Genomic DNA, 19,590 nt, shown 5'->3' on the forward strand with positions numbered 1-19,590 from the left:
TTGTTATGAAATGTATATATAATGTTTGGAAGTTCCATTCCTTCCTACTCTCCTGGCCAAACTTCTGCATTCGCCTACAAAGAAATTCGTATCTAGTTATGGATTTTGTTTTTCATTGTTTCTATGATTGATTGACACAGGTCTGAAACTCTTGAGATATCAATCACTCAATCAGCTTGCATTCCTTTCTTTGCTAGCATGGATCTCATTCTTTTCAGGTTAATATCACGAATATGCAAGAAAGGGATTGGCATCAAATAAACCAGAGTAATTTGAGGTAATAGAAGGTAATTTATTAAAGGTATTTCTTTATATGCTATGCATGAAAAGAATATGTATATACAACCTATTTGAAAGATTATATGGGAACTTATTATTTACTGATCTGGACTCTTATTAAAGGCATTTCTGTATGTGCTATGTATGAAAAGATTATGTCTATACGGCTAATTTGAAAGATTATATGGGAACTTATTGTTTACTGATCTGGACTGTTATCCAACACTCTGTATATGGCAGCCTTAATAAAGATAAATGGCAGGTCAATTATTCTAATTGACTTTCATAGATTTATTAATGGTAATGAAGCCTGTATCTCCTTTTCAGATTTTTTTTCTTATCTTAGGTGGTAGACTTTCGTAGACCATTTATTGTTATCTTAGATGCTTGAGAATTTCCAATACACTAGAGGTTCTCCATACAAAAGGCCTTCTGGTGTGAAATTGAAGTTTACCATCTCTGTGTGCAATAGAATACTTAACTAACATTAACAATCTGAAAAATCATTAAATAAAGGGCGTCTCTCTCACCCAAAGTTGTGTGAGTTCAAACAAATTAAAATTATAATGTTTTCTCGCAGATCAAGTTGTTCACGTAACGTGATTAATGAGCAGGTTGTGTCACTTCACACTTGCGAAAATACTGAAACAGTTGCTACATGTATCAGCATCTTGGTCGTGGATTGTGATTCTACATGTCTTGCAATTGTATCAAGGATGCTTCATACATTTGGATATAAAGGTATGTAATGGCGATCATTTCATTTTCTTGTCTTAGATTCACTTCTAACAGATCCATTATTTTCACTTGCAGTCATGACTGCTACACGAGCTACTGATGCATTGAGGATTTTACAGGAGAGACAAAATGATCTTGACCTCATTCTGACAGAGGTTCACTTACCTGATATGGAAAGATTTGAGCTTCTTGAAACAATAGGAGAAATCTCCTGCTTGCCCATTGTTGGTAGGTAACATCCTTGATTGTCACCGTTCTTCGTTCTTTGATTGCGCACTTGAATCCTCTGACACTGTAAGATTTTGGTTGGGGTTTCATCCCTTTTGCAGTTTTGTCAGCAGATAACAATGAGAATGCCATTTTAGGCTGTCTGTTCAAAGGGGCAGTTTTTTATCTTTTGAAGCCGATTACCATGAACGATATAAAAAGCCTTTGGCAGTTTTCAATTATGAAGAAGCTGGAGGAAAATGCAGCCACAGAAGGATCAAAGAGCTTTCAAGAGGAATCATCTGAAAATGGTAAGCCTTCAGAGTGCCTATTGTTTTTAGATGCTTGGGAACAGAGTGCCCAGAAAGGCAAAAGAAAAGAGCAAGAAGACATGGATAAAGATAGGGAGGAAGATAGCGTCAAGTCAACCGTTCGAAAGAAGCCAATGCTAATTTGGACTAATGAACTGCACGACAGATTCTTGGAAGCCATCAGGATATTAGGCATTGATCGTAAGAGTTTTCATGCTTGAATAACTTCAATTTTTGACAATAACGATATTTGAACTCTTTTTTTATCTTATTTTTCAATTTAGGTGCTCATCCAAGGAAAATACTTAAGCATATGAATGTCCCGGGGCTAAAGAAAGAAAATATTTCAAGCCATTTGCAGGTTTTTTTCGCTGTTAATAATTCTTGAAAATCTTGTTCTTCCAGTGTCCTGTTCCTGGAGGATGTGCATGTGCAGGCATCGCTTGATTTCAAGTTTGATGCCTTTTTTCATTGATTTTCTTACAAATGCTGTTGTTTCCAGAAATATCGTCTTTATTTGAAACGGGAACAAGATGCAATCAAAAAGACCATGCTCAGAGATTACCATCTTTCATCATTCAATCTACAGAGAGAAACTTCCCAATTCCTGAATCCACAATTGTTGAAGACAAGTCAACCAGGATTCAGAAGCCATGTTCAGAATCAGAAGAATCTCAATGGTTCCATGTGCTTATCTTCCCTTGGTTGTGCAAATTATCCATTTCATGTATCCTCAAACCATTGTTATATTTCAATTCCTAAATGTGGGAAGCCGGTTCCACAGAATGATCAGATACACCTTACTGATACCAGTTGTAGTCATGTTAGAATTAGGATCAATACTAATGAGGAGTTGGGAAGCTTTGGCCAAATGAGAAATGATAACGGGGAAGTATTTCTCGAGCTGTTAAATGAAGGAAATTCAGGATTCGAAAGCACATCTGATGGCATAGAATTTCTGGTGAATCCCTTAGAGCAGCATCAACAATTCCTGGAGCCCACTCTCTCCACCACCACTGATATGGGAGCAAGAAGAAGATGACATTTTTGGGGCTTAAAGAGGAGGAATAAGTGGCCTGTTTGATACAGGAACATGGCCTAATCAAATGTTTCATGACAAAGGCTTGTAATGATCTCTGGTAAACCAATAATTCAGCCTAAATTAATCTGATATTTTGAATTTAGACATGGGATGAGCAGAAAAAGATTCAATCTTTGTTTTAGAATGTAATTTCAGTTGTTGTAGTAGTTATTCTGTTTTGCTGTTGGTTGTAATAGTTATTTTGTTCTTGTTGGATATCAAATTATTGTAAATAAATCAATAAAAATTGTAAAAAAGATCGAGAAATGTGAATATTAAAATATAGATTATTTTCTTTTAATTGTATATTATTTGAAAATTAATTTTACTTTTTAAATATTAAGGTGGGATTTAAAATAATTTAAATTATATAAAAAATGATGTTGCTATAAATCCGATTTTATATTTAAATTAAAGAAATTAAATATATATTTATATATTATTATTATTTTAATTATGTATATATTTAATTGATTTTATATAAATTAAATATTAATAATTATTAAATTTATTTTTATATAAAGCCCTTATATATATAAATGGCCATTAGATTTAGAAATTTTGAGCACCATAAGTCATGCGGGGAGCACAAGACCAATTGCTATTCCAAAACCCAGGGGCAGAGTGAAAGTGAAACATTCAATCCCGGCGTACAATGGGACAGCTGACGTACAAAGACGGAGGCTAACCAATACTTGTGGCGCGAAGAGAAGCCCAAACAATTACCACGCCACACTCAGAGCTCTCATATCCAGAGGCCGCAGACGCAGCAAATCTCTTGGCCAGGCTTTCTATTCCTCTTTCCGCCTTTCATAAATCTCTCTCTCTCTTTCCACAATTCTTTTGATACGTTTAAAAGCTGGAAAAGAAATGGTACCGATTCATGTATACCCATTACATGTTGAATTCTGAAGTTAACAAGCAACTTGCTTGTGCGGGTAACGCTCAAGAGGGAGATTTGGTTCTTGAAATTGGACCCGGCGCTGGATCTTTGACAGTTTGACTAACGTTCTTCTGTGCATATTGTTATGCTCTAGAAGAGGTATTTTGTAGACACTCTGTGTTTGAGGAGTATAAATTCTAACCTCAGTTCTTTTAGTGGATCACAGTCAGGCGCAGGGAATGGACAATAAGATGAATGCTAATATTAAAACAACTTGTCTATGGGAAGATTTAAAAATTTTATTTGAATTAAAGTCCTAATTCTTAAATGTTTCAAAAAATTAGTAATATTTTCTTAACAAAGAATAAAATGAGATTGGATTCTCTTTGACAAATTGCTGGATAAACTACACCTTTTACTAAAGTTAACTGGCATTATTTAATGATTTCAGGAGAGACAGCTATGCGTTTGGTTGAATCATCCTTGAGAACATCAGAACACCGACACATCAACATCTTTGTCAACTTTTATTCAGGTACCTTGGCAATGTAAAATCTGTTTGAAATGGTCTGTTATCAAGCATGGCACTTCTGAGCTTTCAGAAAAAATCGTAGCCCTTACACTAATCAGCTTCCTCTTCCTTTCTTTGTTTTTAAAAATCATCCCCTTCTTACTTTCTTTGTTTTTCATTTTGGTAGATTGATGCAGCTTTTGTTACATTTAAACTAAAGCAAGCTATAGATTATCCAGCAGTTTCCTCTATTAAAAGCTTCTTCTCAATGGTTGTTTCCTTTCTAATTCACAACTTATTGTACTTGTAAAATAGAAGTTCCTTGCTAGACCACCTTCCTAACTTGGGATATTTTTAACCATGGCTCATGAAAAAGTTCTATCTTTTATTGAGAATTCATTTTAGGCTCTTACACTAATCAAGCCCCTTCTTTGATATAGGTGAATTCTGCATTTAATGGGAACGCAATATGTTGCGAAGATCACTTCAGCACACATGCACATCCCCTGAAATTGAAGAAGCTCTTGAAAATGTTGGTCTTTCAGCCACTGTAAATGCAGTAAACAGTGTATATTATGTTTTATTTTCTGATAATTATCACTCACTTTAGGTTAGGAGTTACTTCTTTTATGTTTTAAGTACTGACTTCAACAATTTCACTGCTCATCATGTGGTCAAGACCAGAGGAGCTTACCTTGTAAGGGTATAACTGGTACCACCATATCATGGCTTTTGGAAATCAAGTTCTTGAACATGCCCCGTGAAACAGGCTAGTAGAGACCGTCTCCTATACCTCATTGCTGAAGTTGCAGGAGATCAACAACAGAAGACACGGTTTATGAAAACCAGAGTTGAGCAATCAGTTGAAGCAAATAAACGTTTAACAGTGATAATTCATGGATGAAAGATCATTGAAAATGAGATGTAACAGAGGATGAAATAAAATGAGATTGGTCATGAGGCGAATCATGTTTTGCAGATATTAGAAGAGTATAAACAGTATCCAACTAGAGAATACAAATCCGTTAGTCCACCAAACCCATAATAATAGTATTATAGCAGGGAACTAAATCCCGTTACTGATTATGAATAAACGAAATTAGGTCACGTTTTGTTTCCACTGGATCACAAATTTAATATTTTCATATAGAATCCTAGAAACTGCACAAACAAGAAAATTAAAAATTAAAAATTAAAAAAAAATCAAAATTCAACAAAAAATAATTTGTAACTCCATGATCAATCATACAACAGAAAGTCACACGCTACTTGCCTCTGTTTGTGCTTTGTTTTTTCACAACCCAGAAGAAATTTCAGGCATGAAACTGGTAGATAAGATCCAGAGCCCTTAATCTGGTCCCATGAGGATCAAAACCGTTTAATCTAGCATTCCCGTCATCAACCAACCTCCTTTCCTCCTCTACCAAGGATGGAGAAAGCCGCCGCTTGGGCCTCTTATTCTTGATAAAGCAATCCCTCATCTTCTCCTCCACCTTGTCAATTGTTGCCTTACAATTATCTTCTATTACAGCTTCATAATCATCATCACCTACTTGCATCATCGGCTCGTCCCTATCATCTTCAGCAGCGGCGCCGCCTGCTCCAGTGGCTAAGGATAGAGAGTTCTCAGGGGCCGCGGCTTGTGGAGGTGGAGTAGGGAAGAGAGGAGATTGGGTTTGGGAAATGAATGAAGAGAGATTGTGCTGGGCTTGATGGAGAGAGGAGTAAATTTGAAGGAGGTGGGTTGGGTCAGTGGTGGAAGGGAGTTGTTTAGCCATGAGTGTTGCTTGCTCTAAAGACAGTATGAGATCAGGCAATGGGACCGGTGGCGCTTCTGATGCCATGTTCTTTGGGCCTGTCCTTTCCTTAACAGTGGACTCGGCTGAGGATGACCAGAGGACGATTTGTCCTCTCAGGCAAAAGTGTTTCTTTTTAATTTATCTTTTTTTTTTCTACATAAATTTTAGCTTTTAATTTGTGTAAAGGGAATTCTGGATCAATGGTTCTAGAAAGTTCCATCTAAAATTTCTGGAAATCATGTGGGTTTTTCCGACCAAAAGAAATCAAGCGTGGCTTAAATTGTATTGTTTGTATTATAATTACTTACAGAAAGTTTAAATCCATTCTTCATTTATTTTTTTAAACATTCTTTAATTCTTTTTAAAAACTAATCTTAACTTGTTCATTTGTAGGGTTGAACGTAATCACGATCAGTAAAAAATTCAATAATAATAATAATTTCTGAAAAGAAAATTCCAAGAAAAGAAGATATTTGGTTTTTTTTTTTTTTTTTTTACTTAAAAGAAGACCAGAGGCAGTGCCTGGAAGCCTATCATCGAGAATACATTGCTGGGATTCTCTTTAGAGAAGGGATAGAATGTAAAGATCTTTGGGCATATATTATATTGCTTAAAACAGAAAGATGGAGTTGAAATTGTTTAAAACAAGAGTTCAACAACAAAAAGCCTATACAAATGCATACACTTCTCTTGTACCCAATTACACATTTAATAGCCGCAGATAGTCATCTATTATTGACATCGCCGATGATCTATATCCAGAACCGAAAAGATTATAATGGTTCAGGTAATGATACAACATATAAAGATCTCTCCTTTTCTCAAACCCTAGTTGTTTTGGCATCACCTGGTAAAAAGAAAATAAGCACAATCAGAATGATAATATGATTCAAATCCAAACAGACATTAAGGCAGTACAAGTACAACAGGGCCTCCTGATTGGAGTTTAAGCCATCCATGTTGGACATTTTAAACAGGGAAGAAATTTATAATACTTTATCCTTTTCTCAAGTATGCATATGACTGCCAGAAAATACTTATCTACACTCGGGAATATGTACCCGTCCAATCTACAAATGCCATATTAGTTAAAATCATGGTGAATCCTATCTAAAATCATGGTAGGTATGACTGCCTGCCTTAGCCTGCACCATAGACCCCTGCCAAGGCATGCCTCGCGTTGAGGTTAGAATAGAAGGGCTGTTAGAAACAAGATCAAGGCATTATGGTTGTTGAGCCTCAGGCGAGGTCTATTACTCACTTAACAAGAGGGAGACATTGTAATGGTTTTCGGTAAAAAGAAAATATAATGCACCATATTCTTATAACTCATGAGGCCCTCATCTGCATGGAAACAGATATACCTCAAAATAAGCATTGTAGAATGATCCTCCAAAACCAGCACACCATGACATTCCAAATTCTGCCTCACTATGCCCATCTGTAGATTAATAAAAGCAACAAACACAAAGCATTAGTCATTGAAGCAGAAGCTTTTGTAGGAAATTCACGGTTATAGCATCTAAGAATAATAACACTATTTCTAATCTTCTTGAGTTAGCATTTCATCGCTATTAGTTATTGAAACTGATATTTTCTTTCATATTTTTTCTGCAGCAGGAATCTAATTCAGCAATGGTAATCTATAAGCATTATATATTGCATGCATACACCATACATCCATATGTGTGCATGGGTGAGCATACACTCTAGAATTAACCCTCCTGCCACACAATGATATAGCATATCAAACTTACAATAACATGCTGGGTCAAGGATAACAGGCTCGCCATTTTTGTCAGAGCTGATATTCCCACTCCATAAGTCTCCATGAAGCAAGCATGGCTCTATAACTATGTTCTCAAACAAAGGTGCCATGTTCTTAACAAGTCTTTGTCCTGTTAATTATACATCAAATAATGATCCCAGAAAAAACAAATGTCACTTTCAGAAACTACTTAAAAATCTGGCATTTCACGTAATAAAAGGCACTTCAATCTAAACAATTCACTTTTCAGCTTTTAGTATCCAAGGAAATATTGCAAGAGTGATGAGAAGTGCTTGATCCAAAAGCATATTTTCATGGTTCAATGACATCAGTTTATGAGGGAAGACTGGGGGTGACAATTTTAGACACGACCCATGAACACGACACGAACACGACACGAACACGACATAAAAATATAGGGTTTGGGTTAAACTTATTAGTGTTCGTGTCGAATTCGTGTCGACCCATTTATGGCACGGTTATAATCGTGTCGTGTTACGGGTTAATCTGATTTGACACGTTTATAACACGATACAATATTTATGTCACGTGTTAACTCGTGACCTACTAACCCATTTGACCCACTATGACCCATGAACCCACTCATATAGCGTGTTAAATGGGTTAAGTTGTATCAAATCATGTTAAATGGGTCATTTCGTGTTAAATGAATTGTGTAGTGTTGAATACATCTAATACAATTTAATATTAATTATACCGTGTCGTGTAACCCGTATAATAGAATGGGGTCGTGTTCGTATTTAAATTTTTGACACAATTTGTTAATCGTGTCGTGTTTGTGTCGACTTTAATTGTATTCATGTCGCGTGTTGACACGACATGAACACGACCCATCAACCCGAATTGCCACCCCTTAGGGAAGACCTCCCTTAGATGATTAGTCAAACAGCCATTGAAATTAGTTTCTTTCGCATTTCAAAATCTTATTAGAAAGGCAAATGCATGATTTCACCAAAGAAAAGATAATGAGTTACAATTGATAATAAATTGCAATCCAAGACCATATCTGTTTTCATGAATTATCTGGTAATCATATTAGCAATTTAGCATGTTTCTCATCTCTGAAAATGTATCTAAAACAAGTAATTAAGTTACAAGATAACTATGTCAAGGAAAAGTACAAAACTAACCTTTTTGGCAAATGCTTGTATCACCATACTGATCTAATGCCAACTTTAGTTGGTAACCTAGTCTATGCTCTCCATAAAACTCAATCCAATCTGATGTCCATGTATTTATCTGAGGAGTGCTGCAAATTGGATTTGAATTTGTTATAACTCAGCAAGTGTTAAGTTTATTATCCATCATTTTTAAAAATATGCAAGAAAAGTGAACAATGATAAGAATGATAGTGCTCTGAACGATTGCACCTGCCAATTGTATTATCAACATCAAATCCAAAGCCTTTTTCAGATTTCCCAGCTTTATGCATTTCAGCGAGCTTCCTTCCTAGGACAGACTGGGGATGGGTAAACAGTTAAGAAGTCAAACTAAAAATCGCCATTGATCAGTCAACTGAAGTTTCTCCACCAACCTGATTCCCTCTAAATGCACCAAATTCAATAAATTCCATAATGATGTAAGATCCTCCTGCTGGTAGGGGTCCAACCTACAATGCTTAATAAAACACTTAGATTATCTCCCCATGTGAAGAATGAGATAAATTGAATAATTGTAAGAAAAATGGCAACAGTAAAAGAATAAGCTTAAGCCCTCCCACCTTAAATGGCTTAGGTACACGGATTGTTCTGGTTTCATACATGGCTCCTAAGCCAAGAGCTTCCCCCTCAAACATGGATGGTCCAATACTCCTAATCCAGCATCTCAACAGTTATAAAGTTCTAATTCACTTGACATATGAAAATCTAAAGCAACAATGCACTACCATGGAAGTTATTTGAGTGATAATGAGATTCAATGCTATAAAATATGTAAGATACCTATTTGTTTTGACAAAGAAAGAACCAGCATCAGTGTCGTAACGACTTGCAAGATTGATACAACCACCACCAATAGAACTTATCTTTGTAATCTGAGTTGCCTTTCCTTCTGACAGAATCCATTCACGGATTGGATCCTCACTCATGGCAGCAACTGATAGATATCAAAAACTTGGGCATTAGCAATAAATTTAAATCGTCCTACAATAAGAACTTAGAGCATAAACACATAAACAGACCACTTCATAGCAAGATAGCTTTTAATAGATCAATTACAACAAAAATGAAGATAGCAGAGATAAAAAGAAGAAACTGTCAAATCCATGCCGGGTAATTTCTCATTTCACAAAAAGCTGTACATTGAAACCATGACAGCTCGATCCAATCAAATTGACATACCAGAATCGGCAAACCTGTCTTCTTCAAGTATAATGAAATAAACCCATGTTCCAATCAAGCGAACATGGGCCGCAAGTGAGGCCATAACAAAATTGGAAAAATACCCGCTTAGCTGAAAACAAGTAAACTACCCATTTGACTACAAATACTAATTGCCCAAAAGACCACGGCATGAAGTACTGAGGACTGAGGAGTGTTCCCTTAAGAGCCACAATCTAGTCCTTCCTAACAATCGTAAAATGCTGAGGAAATCAAAATATAGTGGCAATTGTTTACTTACCGGAAGATGATTTGCGTTTGGTGAAGCGGAGTCGGAGGAGACGAGAACCAGGCAGACAAGGAAAGCAAGAATTGAAAGAGATAATGCCCACGTGTAATGCCACCATTATCTCTTCCCGCTATTCCTTTCCTCGCCACCGCTTGGGTGTCCACTTCTGAGTGGCTCTACTTCAACAAAGACAGAGACCAACCTTGCAGTGGCATTGCGTATGTTTGGTGATAGGATTCATGTAACCCTATCTTAGGGTAAACCAATGCTTGAACCTACTAACTTTATCCTAAATGGATATAGGACCATTTCACCGCCATTTTCTTGCTGACCAATGAGATTGCAGCACGACATCGTTTAGCCACAACCAAAGGCTTTTAACTGAAATCCCAAATTGAGAATTTGGTCAATCATTCGCTGATCGGAGACGCGACTGACAGATCGAAATGGCCGATCCAGCTCTCCACCATGAGACGCAACCCATGAAGCAGATCGCCATAGACTATACCCCAGAGGCATGCACCCACTGCCCCGTGTCCAACTCCATCACCCTCACCTATGATCACCGCGGTGGGGCTCGGTGGCGCAGCACCACACGCTTCCTCTATGGCACCTTCAGTTCCCTCATCCAATGTCCTCAAGGCAACACCAGTGGCCTCAATTTCAACATTTATCTTTCGTCTCTTGAAGGTGACAAATCTCAGGACGAGATCGACTTCGAGTTCCTAGGCAAGGACAAGACCATTGTGCAAACTAACTACTTCACTACAGGTTACAAATCTTCAGCTTTTACTTCTTTTCGTGTGTGCATTTTAGTCAATTCTATATTTTAACAATATTTATTGTATATTGTTGAAAGATTAACTCTATTGGCAATTTGGGATGGGCATCGTAATCGAATCTACTATATTTTGGCGAACTTGCGATTTTTAATCTCTCATGGTAATGGTTTTGGATGAATATTTATGGACTTCCTGATGCTTCTGTTATTCAGGGGGATATGACTTCTTATAGCATCGCAACACGTTGAAGGAGAAAGATTGTTCTTGTTATGATTAAAACAAAATTTGTTATATGCAGGGACTGGGAACAGAGAACAAATTCACGATCTGGGGTTTGATTGCTCTGATGGGTTTCACGAGTATGTAATCAAGTGGAGTCCAAATTCAATAGAGTGGCTTGTTGATGGGAAGGTGGTGAGAAAAGAGGAGAGAAAGGACGGTGTGACTTTTCCTGAGAAACCCATGTTCTTGTATGCTTCAGTTTGGGATGCAAGCTACATTGCTGAGGGCAGGTGGGCTGGGACTTATGTGGGAAGTGATGCACCTTATGTTTGCCTCTATAAGGATATTCGTGTGCCCGTTGGGACAGCAGTGGAGTGTTCCTCTGATTCTTAATCTTGGTTCTGCATTTTACTGAATTGAGAATAAGTGATTGGCGGTCCTCCGGATGTTTACGTACAACTTCTAAATGAACTATTTGGTACAATTATCCATTTTCTGCTCATCTGAGCTTCTGATTTGGTGAGTTGTGTATTTGAATGACTATTCCTTCTTATAATTCTGTAAAATAGACTAAACTATTCCACTCAAAATGCTCAAAATGTTTATTGATGCTACTCTGAATGACTTTTAGTTGTGTTTCATAATGATTTTTTGGCATTTTTCACTGGATTGTAAATGAAAAAGATAAAAATAAATAATATTAATAATATTGATTTTTGATTAATATGAAAAAGGATAATAGGATCTAAATAAAAAAATAAAATTAAATCAGTTATTAGTTCATAAGAAATAATTTTAAAAATAGACTTAATACAAATTATAATTAATAACTTTATTTTTTAAAAGTTGTCAACTTAAAAGGTGAATTAAACACCCTTTAAGTCATACTTGTATTGTCATTTTATGTATGATATTTTATTTTTTTTATTTAAATTAATATATTTATATTTAAATATTAAAATTTTTTTAATGGAGATTCAATCAAATTTGAATTCAAGATTTTTATTATAAGTAAAAAAAAATCAATTAAACTATTCTTAATGGATATATTTAAATATTAAGATTAATTAATTAAATGTCATTTTTTAAAAAATTTTAAGTTTCAATATGTATAAATTTATTTTTAATCATATTAAATAAATAGACATATGATTTGCATTATTAATATATAAATTGCAAGGCAACACCAATGTGAATGTTGGAAGTCAAATTTGACCTTTATTTTAATTTAGTAAGTAGTTCAGCATTCTATCATTAGCAGGATAATTCATTGCAAAATTCAAGAAAAATAGAAGAACTTTGGCCCACAATTACCGAACTAACAATTTCAATGACGTTTGAGTTCAGGTTAAGAGGAAAGAAGACACACTGGGAAGTCTTACATATTTATATAAATATAAGATTGATTGCACAGATTGCAGTTTATGAGCTGCAGTTCATCTTCATCACTCACTACATTGTTTCATACAGAAAATGAAACAGAGATTACATGGAGGAAAAAAAAATTAAAACTTTATCATACAAAAGAAGGGTACAACTTTTCCTCTAGTTTCTGCTGAACAAACTTCTTAATTTCCCTCTTTCCAACCGCTCAAGCAGCTTCTTAGCCCCTGGGATGTCCATCTCAGTAAGCTTCTTGAGGTACCCAATTGCTCCATAGGAAATCATCAGCTTTTTACATTTCCTGCTTGAAGAAAGAGATGTTAGGCAGGACACAGCATACTTCTTTGCAGTGTTTTGTGGACTTGGGTCAAGCAATTGGACCAGATTTGGCACACTTTTATCATTCTTTTTAACTTCTCTGCAATTCTGTGAATAGATCACCAAACTTGAAATTGCTTGTGCCGAAACCTCCCTAACACTGTATGATTTAGCATCAAGCAATTTGACAAGCAGAGGAATGCATCCTGCTTCACCCACCAATTTTTTCATCTCAGTTGAGCTGCAAACCCGACAAATCGCAGATGCAGCAGCTTGTTGTGCACCCAATGATCCAGATTTAAGGACATGAACCAAGCGAGGGAGGAAACCAAGAGACACCAACAATTCCATAGAAACTGAGGTGACCAAATTCCTTAATGCTGCCACTGCAGATTCTTGGGGCAATGGACCGTCTAGATACGTCAATAGGCTTCGGATTCCGCCTTCTGAAATAACAATTCTCCTTAGATTGTCATTGCTGGCAGTGAGATGCTGCAAGCATTCTGCAGCATATTCTTTGGATCCTAGTAGAATTCCACAATCAAGGAGATTGATCATGACTTTCACAATCCCTTCTTCAGCTAAATTTTGTCTAACCTCAGGTACAACTGATATGTTCTTTAAAGTACAAGCAGCTGCAGCCTGTGATACTGAATCACCAGTTTGACAGATTTCAATCAGTGGTCGAACCCCACCATGTCCAACAATTGCCCTAGTTGTTTCTGTTGTCATTGACAATCTCTGGAGCGAGATGGTAGCTTTCTCTCTGCCCACTGTGCTACCTGACTCAACAAGCCGTATTAGCGGTGGCAACACACCTTCAGAAACAAGCCAATTCTCGCATCTCCCAGATTCTGCAAGCGAGCAGATTACAGTAACAGCCTTTTCCCGGATACGAGGAGAGGTTGCAGTTAATAGCTGGACTAGAGCAGCAATATTGCTTATGCCCAAAACAGCCAAAACGGTCTTCTCATCTTCTTTCATGACATCAATGAGGCTGTCAAGAGCTTTGTGCTTGGCCTCTAAGTGCCCGATCTGAAGCCGAGCAAGCAATTCCCTTATATTGCTATGAATGGCAGCCTCGGGTTCTGTTGATGAACCAGCAGCAGCCAAATGCAAAGTAGCTTCACCAAGCACCCCAGTCTTGATCAAAAGTGCGCAATCTCGTAAATTTAAATCCAATTTCCCAGATAAACCATCAAGATCACTCTGCATCCTAAGTTTACCCTCATATTTCTCACTGTTACATAAATCTGACAATTCAATTGCTTCTTTCAGCGTCTTTGACACAGCCTGCAATTGCTCTTTGCAAAGTGCATTCTTGAAGAAGCAAGGGTGGCTCGACAAGTTAGATAAATGTGAGGGGATCTGCTCCAACTTGGAAATTATCATCTTCCATCTGCCAGGAAACCCCTTTACAGCTTTGGCCTTATCAAGTGCCAAGGGAACAAGCTCTTGAGCATGTGATAACCAGTCTTCAACTGATTGAATATCTGTTATAACTTCTTTTTCTCTATCTTCCACCATGATTTCTATATGGTACGGATCAGATTGGTCAAGAAAGCTGCACCAACTGAATTACAGAAAAAAAAAACCAACGTGGTGACCCAACTAAGAAGAAAAGAGAAAGAAGTGATATTTGCATAGAAAATTCGAAAGCAGAGGAGCAGTTGCAATCATCAGATATGAATTATAAACAAAGGGTGCTGGTTTAAAAAAAAACAAAGAGCTTCGAGATTCTTGTATGATCACACAAAGCTTTGTTTTCATTGAAAACAAGAACCGACCAACAAAATCAAAAAGGGACTATATAAAGATGCCCACACGAGTCATGCCAATATCCATTTTTTCATGTGATCATTAAATGCCAACCAAAATTAAATTTACTATAATGACGATACTAAACAACTTTCAGAAAGAAAACAAAAAAATCGTGGATCCACTCATGTTAACAAAGCAAGTTACTTTTAACTCGGCTGTTTCATTAACAAAAACGTCGGCCAATGGTTTTCTTCCAAATACCCAAAATACCCTTTTGAATATCACCTCAGGTATTTTGCTGGTTTATAGGGCATGGTAGGAAGGGAAAAAAGAAAAACTTTACTCTTCAACTGTGAAGAAGGTAGGACCTGGCATCAGATTTATCTTCTGGATTTTGGTAAGACCATCCTGATCCATATCCAACGGTGAACAATTTTGGGATGAAAGCAGGATTCTTAGACGTATTGCCATTTTTATCCTCGTAAATATAGCTAGAGATGGATTGAGAGAGAGAAAGAGAGAGACTTTCCTTTGAAGAGACGACACAAGTCTCTATCAACAGTTGTATACATATCGAGTGTATTTAAATTTATCAAGATGAAATCAATGGACCAACCCCACTCAATGTCATAAGATAAATTAAAGAACTATTCCAAACAGAAAATACCTCAAATTGCTTTGACTTTCCTCAACATTCAAAGCGCCCTTCACCATTTACAGTCACCAGAACCTGATAAAGGCCTCCATTTTGCTCTCTCCCTCTCTACAGCATCTTCTGTTACAATAAGAAACACACAACACATAGACAAAATAAAAAGAATTAATCACCACAGAACCAGGTAAGATGATTAGAAGAAAACATGGCCAAATACAAAAAGTAAAGTTAGATAAGAACAAAATAAAAATAAAGTTTCTTTTTTTATGAATAGGGATCATAAAATGCAAGCAAAAACCACGTCGAGAACCAACCTTTAAGCCTCAGGAACTAGAATTTGTCCTTTTCTCCAGAAAGTAATACACATAGCTTGATCTTTAAACCTCTCGACCTCCTCGATCTCAATCGTAACCAGAAGATGCTTCAAGGAATCAGCAAACCCCTACAGCTTTGTCTTCAAACTTCAGTCTCTCTCTAAGCTAGAATACAGTAATACCTCCAAAATCAGCAATCAGCCTCAGTTTGATCCTCAAATTAAACGAGTACCCATGAGCTGCTGTTGTTGTTGCCCAACAGAGAAGCAGAATCAACGGTCGAAATCAGTTTAAAAAATAGCAAATAAATTAGACAAGACTCGGGAGGACCCAGCAAAGCTGAAGTTTGAAAAACCCAACTGAAAACCATTCGACCTTTAAAACTACCAGACACAGAATGCATAATTTAGTGACCATCACAATCACATTCAAAAATCAAACCTTCTTCAAATCTCCCCATAGAATAGAATTATTTCTCTCTCATCTCCTCGCCTAGAAGGAGATGTGTCAGAGCTCCCTGTCTGCCAAGATTCTGTAAAAGCTGAAAGAAAAACACATTATTTTAACTTTGCTGTGTTTCTAGAGACTAGAGCGAGAGGAGTACGGACAGACAGGGGGGATTAAATGTCGAACATTATTGATGATCGTAGGGCTATGATGAAGGGTAGTACAGAGGATTCAACCGTTGTGATCGGGTGAAATTTGAATGTGCTTTTGATGTGGCGAGCTGGTTCCACGTGTGAAGTGAGGACGGGTTACAATTTGCATGAGTGATTACAGTTGACATTGCGGCACGTGTCAGCTAGACGTTTGCGGTCCTCACGGAGTGCCACTATAGAGTAATATTCACACTGATTGAAATATAATTATTAATAAATTTTTAAATATTCATAGTAATGTTATTTATATAATTAATATTTTGAAAGTATATATTTTATATATGAAATTAAATTTGATTTTATTTAGTTGTGTTGTGGGTACAAAGATGAATGTAATTATTACCATTAATTTCAAATTATCCGCGAAATTATCTGTTAGGACTTAGAAAAAAAAAGTCATTTAATCATAGCATTAATGATAGAAGAAAGGTTTTTTTTTCAATTATTTTTTATTTTTTACATTTTAATAAAATTACTATTTAAGTTTCTATATTTTGAAAATGTGTTAAATTTTTTAATTATTTCATTAATTTTTTTTATTAAAAAGAAGCATAAAACAATAGGGGGGTGATTGTTAGATTTTTTGTTAGGTAATGAAATTTAATGTTAATTAAATAATTATTTAATTTTTTTATTTTAATAAAATTAATTAGTTAATTATTATATTTTAAAAAATTATTATTTAATATCTTTATTTTAATAAAATTAATTAATTTTTATATTTAATAATTTTTTTTTATAATTTTTTAGGCAATAATTTCTCTCTGTAAGGGTAGCCTTTTTATTCTTTAATTTTTTTTTATAAATATAAATATTGGAGTAAATTAATGTAATTTATTTTATGAATTTTATGTCTATTTATACTCTGAATAAAAACTTTTATGTAAAAAAAAAATGAAAAGCAGTGGAAAAGTGAGGAACAGAGTTTTACAAAAAAGTAAATAAATAATTAATAATGAGGTAAAAAGGAGAAGGAAATTTTTTTTTAATTTATTTTTCCAGCCGGACGGCGATAGAGCGAAAATACCAAGACGCGACGCGTGTATGCCTTTTTATAGCCTTGTCTCTGCGACTCGCGTGACTGAAACGTGACGCTGTTTTCTGTCGGCTTTAAACAAAATTTCGGGTTTTGCATTTTTTAGCTTATTCATCTTCAGCCATTTCCCGGATATCATTGCCTAGGATACCATACATTATATGAGATTCATTTACTTTATCATAAATAAATTTCATTTTTTTTTAATTATTATTTTTATGTATATTAAAAATATTCCATAATCTTCTGTTTTTTTTCTTTCTCTATTTTCTTTTTATTTTCATTTTTTCTTTTCCTTTCATTTTGTTACACATTATTTATTATTATTATTTCTCACGTTAGCACTGCCGTTGGGTTTGTTTTCGCGACTTAAATATTTTGGTGGGCTTCGTTTTTAGCCTATTAATAGAAGGCTCGGCCAGCTCCCGATGTTGCTCTTAAGATATATCGATGTGATGGGCCTCTGAGCCCATAAAAGTATGATATGTGGTTATGAAATTACTCAAAATCTTTGATAAATATAATAATAATAGTTTTTGAAAGTACCAATCTTTTGATTGTTACCATAAATTAACCATGATTGCGATTGATGGATCCATATAAAAATAAACAATGCCCCTTTCCATTTTCTTTATACGGTAAATTCCAAAATTTTTAAATATCTAAGCTTGAATAAGCACAATTTGAAGTACAGTAAATGTAGTTGAATACAAGCAGCGCCGCAACCTCCTGGCTAGCCAGCTCCAAAGCGATACAAGAAATCAAATTAATTTGTTGACTATTTTTGTTTAAAACAAAAGTTACACAAGCAACCGGCAAGCTTTGGTATTGTGATCAATGGAAACTAGAAACAGACCATCTCATGGCTTAATTAGCCATTATTGATCTTAATTATTATATTCCAAGCTTCTATCACTCTCTTAACTGTACATGCTTATTTAGAACAACTTCATCTTCAAAATCACTAAAAACAGCAGCTGCATGCTTACGCCCATATAGCTATACCACACAAAAGAGTTTATCATGCCTTCAGTTATCACCGCCAAATGGAGACCCACTAAAAGTTGGTGGAACCACCACAGAAGAGGAAACCTTGAACCTCTTACTCCTTGAGCCTTCACTGCTACAGGCACTAATCTCCGGGCCATCTATCCAACCCATCATTTGGTCCATAAGCCTTTGATCACTAATACTAACTTCCCCAATATCCGATCCATCTGAATCGAGCCCCTGTTGCCTGAACCCCATCCATTCGTTGCTACAATCTGAAACGCTGGCGGTTTCCCATGAAGAGGGCTCATGCTGATGATCAACTGCCACATGGGGAACAATGATGCTTGGTTGCACCACTTTCTCAATGTTCTTCATGTCCACTGGCTTTTGGTATTGTTGGCTCCTAAAGTGGAATATACTAGCGAAAGTGAAGTGATCGCTTACTCTATTCTTTGTGGACCTACTCTCTGTTGTTCTAGCCATGATGCTTTGTAGGTTCTTGCTTAATTTAGCCTTTAATGAAGAGAAGCTAAGACTGTGCCTCCCATCAGATTCTGACACGAATCCACCGTTTGTAGGGGAAGAACCAGACTGGAGGGTGTTGGAGTTGGAATTATTATTATTATTATTATTATTATTATTATTATTACTATTAACCGAAGCAAAGTTGGTTCTGGCATTTTCTCCGCGAAGGGCACGAGCAGCTTCATCATAGGCTCTTGCTGCCTCTTCAGGCGTATCATAAGTTCCAAGCCATAGCCTTACACGTTGAGATGAATCTTTAATTTCTGCTACCCATCTTCCTGATGGCCTTTGCCTGACTCCAACAAATCTTCGAACAGCTGCGGTTGCTTTCTTGGGTTGCCCCATGTTGGTAGTTTTAGTGGCAGCAGCAGGGTTCTTTAGTGTTTCAACTCCTGCCATTAACTAGTAGCAAGCAAGATTTAATATTGAGGATATAAGTAAACTTGGAGGGAATAGTTTTATGCTTGCATGTGGAAAGTAGAAACCACATGGGGGGAAATAGGGTGGAGGTCTAACACTATTTATAAGGTGACTTCAACAAGTGATGATGATGATGAATTAATGTTGGGAGATACTGGAAACCCATCTCAATTATTTCTTTTGTTTTTATCTTCAAATTGGGTGCATCCGTGCATGCATGATTATCGATCAACTAGAGCAGTTGCCTACATCTTAATTGGCTTAATTACAAATAACGTGTGATTAGCCCAAGAGCCACGGCTTAATCAAAAGGGCTG

At 36.1% G+C, this 19,590-nt stretch overlaps 4 protein-coding genes and 1 pseudogene across 7 annotated transcripts; 2 read left to right on the forward strand and 3 right to left on the reverse strand.

Annotated features, from left to right (window-relative positions):
* Window positions 1-130: 130 nt before the first annotated feature.
* LOC110637068 (two-component response regulator ARR2-like) lies at window positions 131-2,593 on the forward strand (annotated as a pseudogene).
* A 2,110-nt stretch (window positions 2,594-4,703) lies between these two features.
* Window positions 4,704-6,066, reverse strand: LOC110637028 (uncharacterized). Of its 2 annotated transcripts, none has more exons than XM_058152360.1 (2): window positions 5,284-6,066; window positions 4,704-4,810 (listed from the first exon to the last, which is right to left on the reverse strand). In XM_058152360.1, exon 1 carries the CDS (start codon window positions 5,852-5,854, stop codon window positions 5,324-5,326), a length of 531 nt encoding a protein of 176 aa, XP_058008343.1. In that variant the 5' UTR covers window positions 5,855-6,066; the 3' UTR covers window positions 4,704-4,810; window positions 5,284-5,323. The 2 variants fall into 2 exon arrangements, with proteins under 2 accessions (XP_058008343.1, XP_021642643.2); XM_021786951.2 differs by lacking the exon at window positions 4,704-4,810 and adding an exon at window positions 4,968-5,171.
* Window positions 6,067-6,383: 317 nt separating this feature from the next.
* On the reverse strand, window positions 6,384-10,362 carry LOC110637026 (protein-ribulosamine 3-kinase, chloroplastic). The gene is made up of 9 exons (XM_021786949.2): window positions 10,218-10,362; window positions 9,539-9,692; window positions 9,319-9,409; window positions 9,133-9,207; window positions 8,969-9,057; window positions 8,729-8,847; window positions 7,567-7,707; window positions 7,174-7,250; window positions 6,384-6,656 (listed from the first exon to the last, which is right to left on the reverse strand). The coding sequence occupies exons 1-9, from the start codon at window positions 10,321-10,323 to the stop codon at window positions 6,510-6,512; spliced, it is 999 nt and encodes a 332-aa protein (XP_021642641.2). The 5' UTR covers window positions 10,324-10,362; the 3' UTR covers window positions 6,384-6,509.
* Window positions 10,363-10,651: 289 nt separating this feature from the next.
* LOC110637027 (probable xyloglucan endotransglucosylase/hydrolase protein 27) lies at window positions 10,652-11,823 on the forward strand. The gene is made up of 2 exons (XM_021786950.2): window positions 10,652-10,976; window positions 11,286-11,823. Exons 1-2 carry the CDS (start codon window positions 10,652-10,654, stop codon window positions 11,600-11,602), a joined length of 642 nt encoding a protein of 213 aa, XP_021642642.2. The 3' UTR covers window positions 11,603-11,823.
* Window positions 11,824-12,571: 748 nt separating this feature from the next.
* LOC110637048 (protein spotted leaf 11) lies at window positions 12,572-16,240 on the reverse strand. Of its 3 annotated transcripts, none has more exons than XM_021786970.2 (4): window positions 16,082-16,240; window positions 15,641-15,882; window positions 15,339-15,446; window positions 12,572-14,483 (listed from the first exon to the last, which is right to left on the reverse strand). In XM_021786970.2, exons 3-4 carry the CDS (start codon window positions 15,383-15,385, stop codon window positions 12,755-12,757), a joined length of 1,776 nt encoding a protein of 591 aa, XP_021642662.2. In that variant the 5' UTR covers window positions 15,386-15,446; window positions 15,641-15,882; window positions 16,082-16,240; the 3' UTR covers window positions 12,572-12,754. The 3 variants fall into 3 exon arrangements, with proteins under 3 accessions (XP_021642662.2, XP_021642663.2, XP_021642661.2); XM_021786971.2 differs by having other exon boundaries at window positions 15,641-15,879; window positions 16,082-16,238; XM_021786969.2 differs by having other exon boundaries at window positions 15,641-16,236.
* Between the last annotated feature and the right edge of the window lie 3,350 nt (window positions 16,241-19,590).

The sequence above is a fragment of the Hevea brasiliensis genome, chromosome 9 (genome assembly GCF_030052815.1).
Source record: "Hevea brasiliensis isolate MT/VB/25A 57/8 chromosome 9, ASM3005281v1, whole genome shotgun sequence".
Taxonomy (NCBI): Eukaryota; Viridiplantae; Streptophyta; class Magnoliopsida; order Malpighiales; family Euphorbiaceae; genus Hevea; species Hevea brasiliensis.

Bases quoted from the DNA above. Each gene is read 5' to 3' on its own strand.
- LOC110637027 (XM_021786950.2), top strand. From the start codon at position 10,652: ATGGCCGATCCAGCTCTCCACCATGAGACGCAACCCATGAAGCAGATC. The intron at 10,977-11,285 runs GTTACAAATCTT...TGTTATATGCAG, and splicing joins AACTAACTACTTCACTACAG to GGACTGGGAACAGAGAACAA.
- LOC110637048 (XM_021786970.2), bottom strand. From the start codon at position 15,385: ATGGTGAAGGGCGCTTTGAATGTTGAGGAAAGTCAAAGCAATTTGAG. The intron at 14,484-15,338 runs GTATTTTCTGTT...TCTGTAATTCAG, and splicing joins GAAAGTCAAAGCAATTTGAG to TTGGTGCAGCTTTCTTGACC.
- LOC110637028 (XM_058152360.1), bottom strand. From the start codon at position 5,854: ATGGCATCAGAAGCGCCACCGGTCCCATTGCCTGATCTCATACTGTCT.
- LOC110637026 (XM_021786949.2), bottom strand. From the start codon at position 10,323: ATGGTGGCATTACACGTGGGCATTATCTCTTTCAATTCTTGCTTTCCT. The intron at 7,251-7,566 runs GTAAGTTTGATA...ATTAATCTACAG, and splicing joins CCTTGACCCAGCATGTTATT to ATGGGCATAGTGAGGCAGAA. The intron at 6,657-7,173 runs GTATATCTGTTT...TCTTTTTACCAG, and splicing joins TCTACAATGCTTATTTTGAG to GTGATGCCAAAACAACTAGG.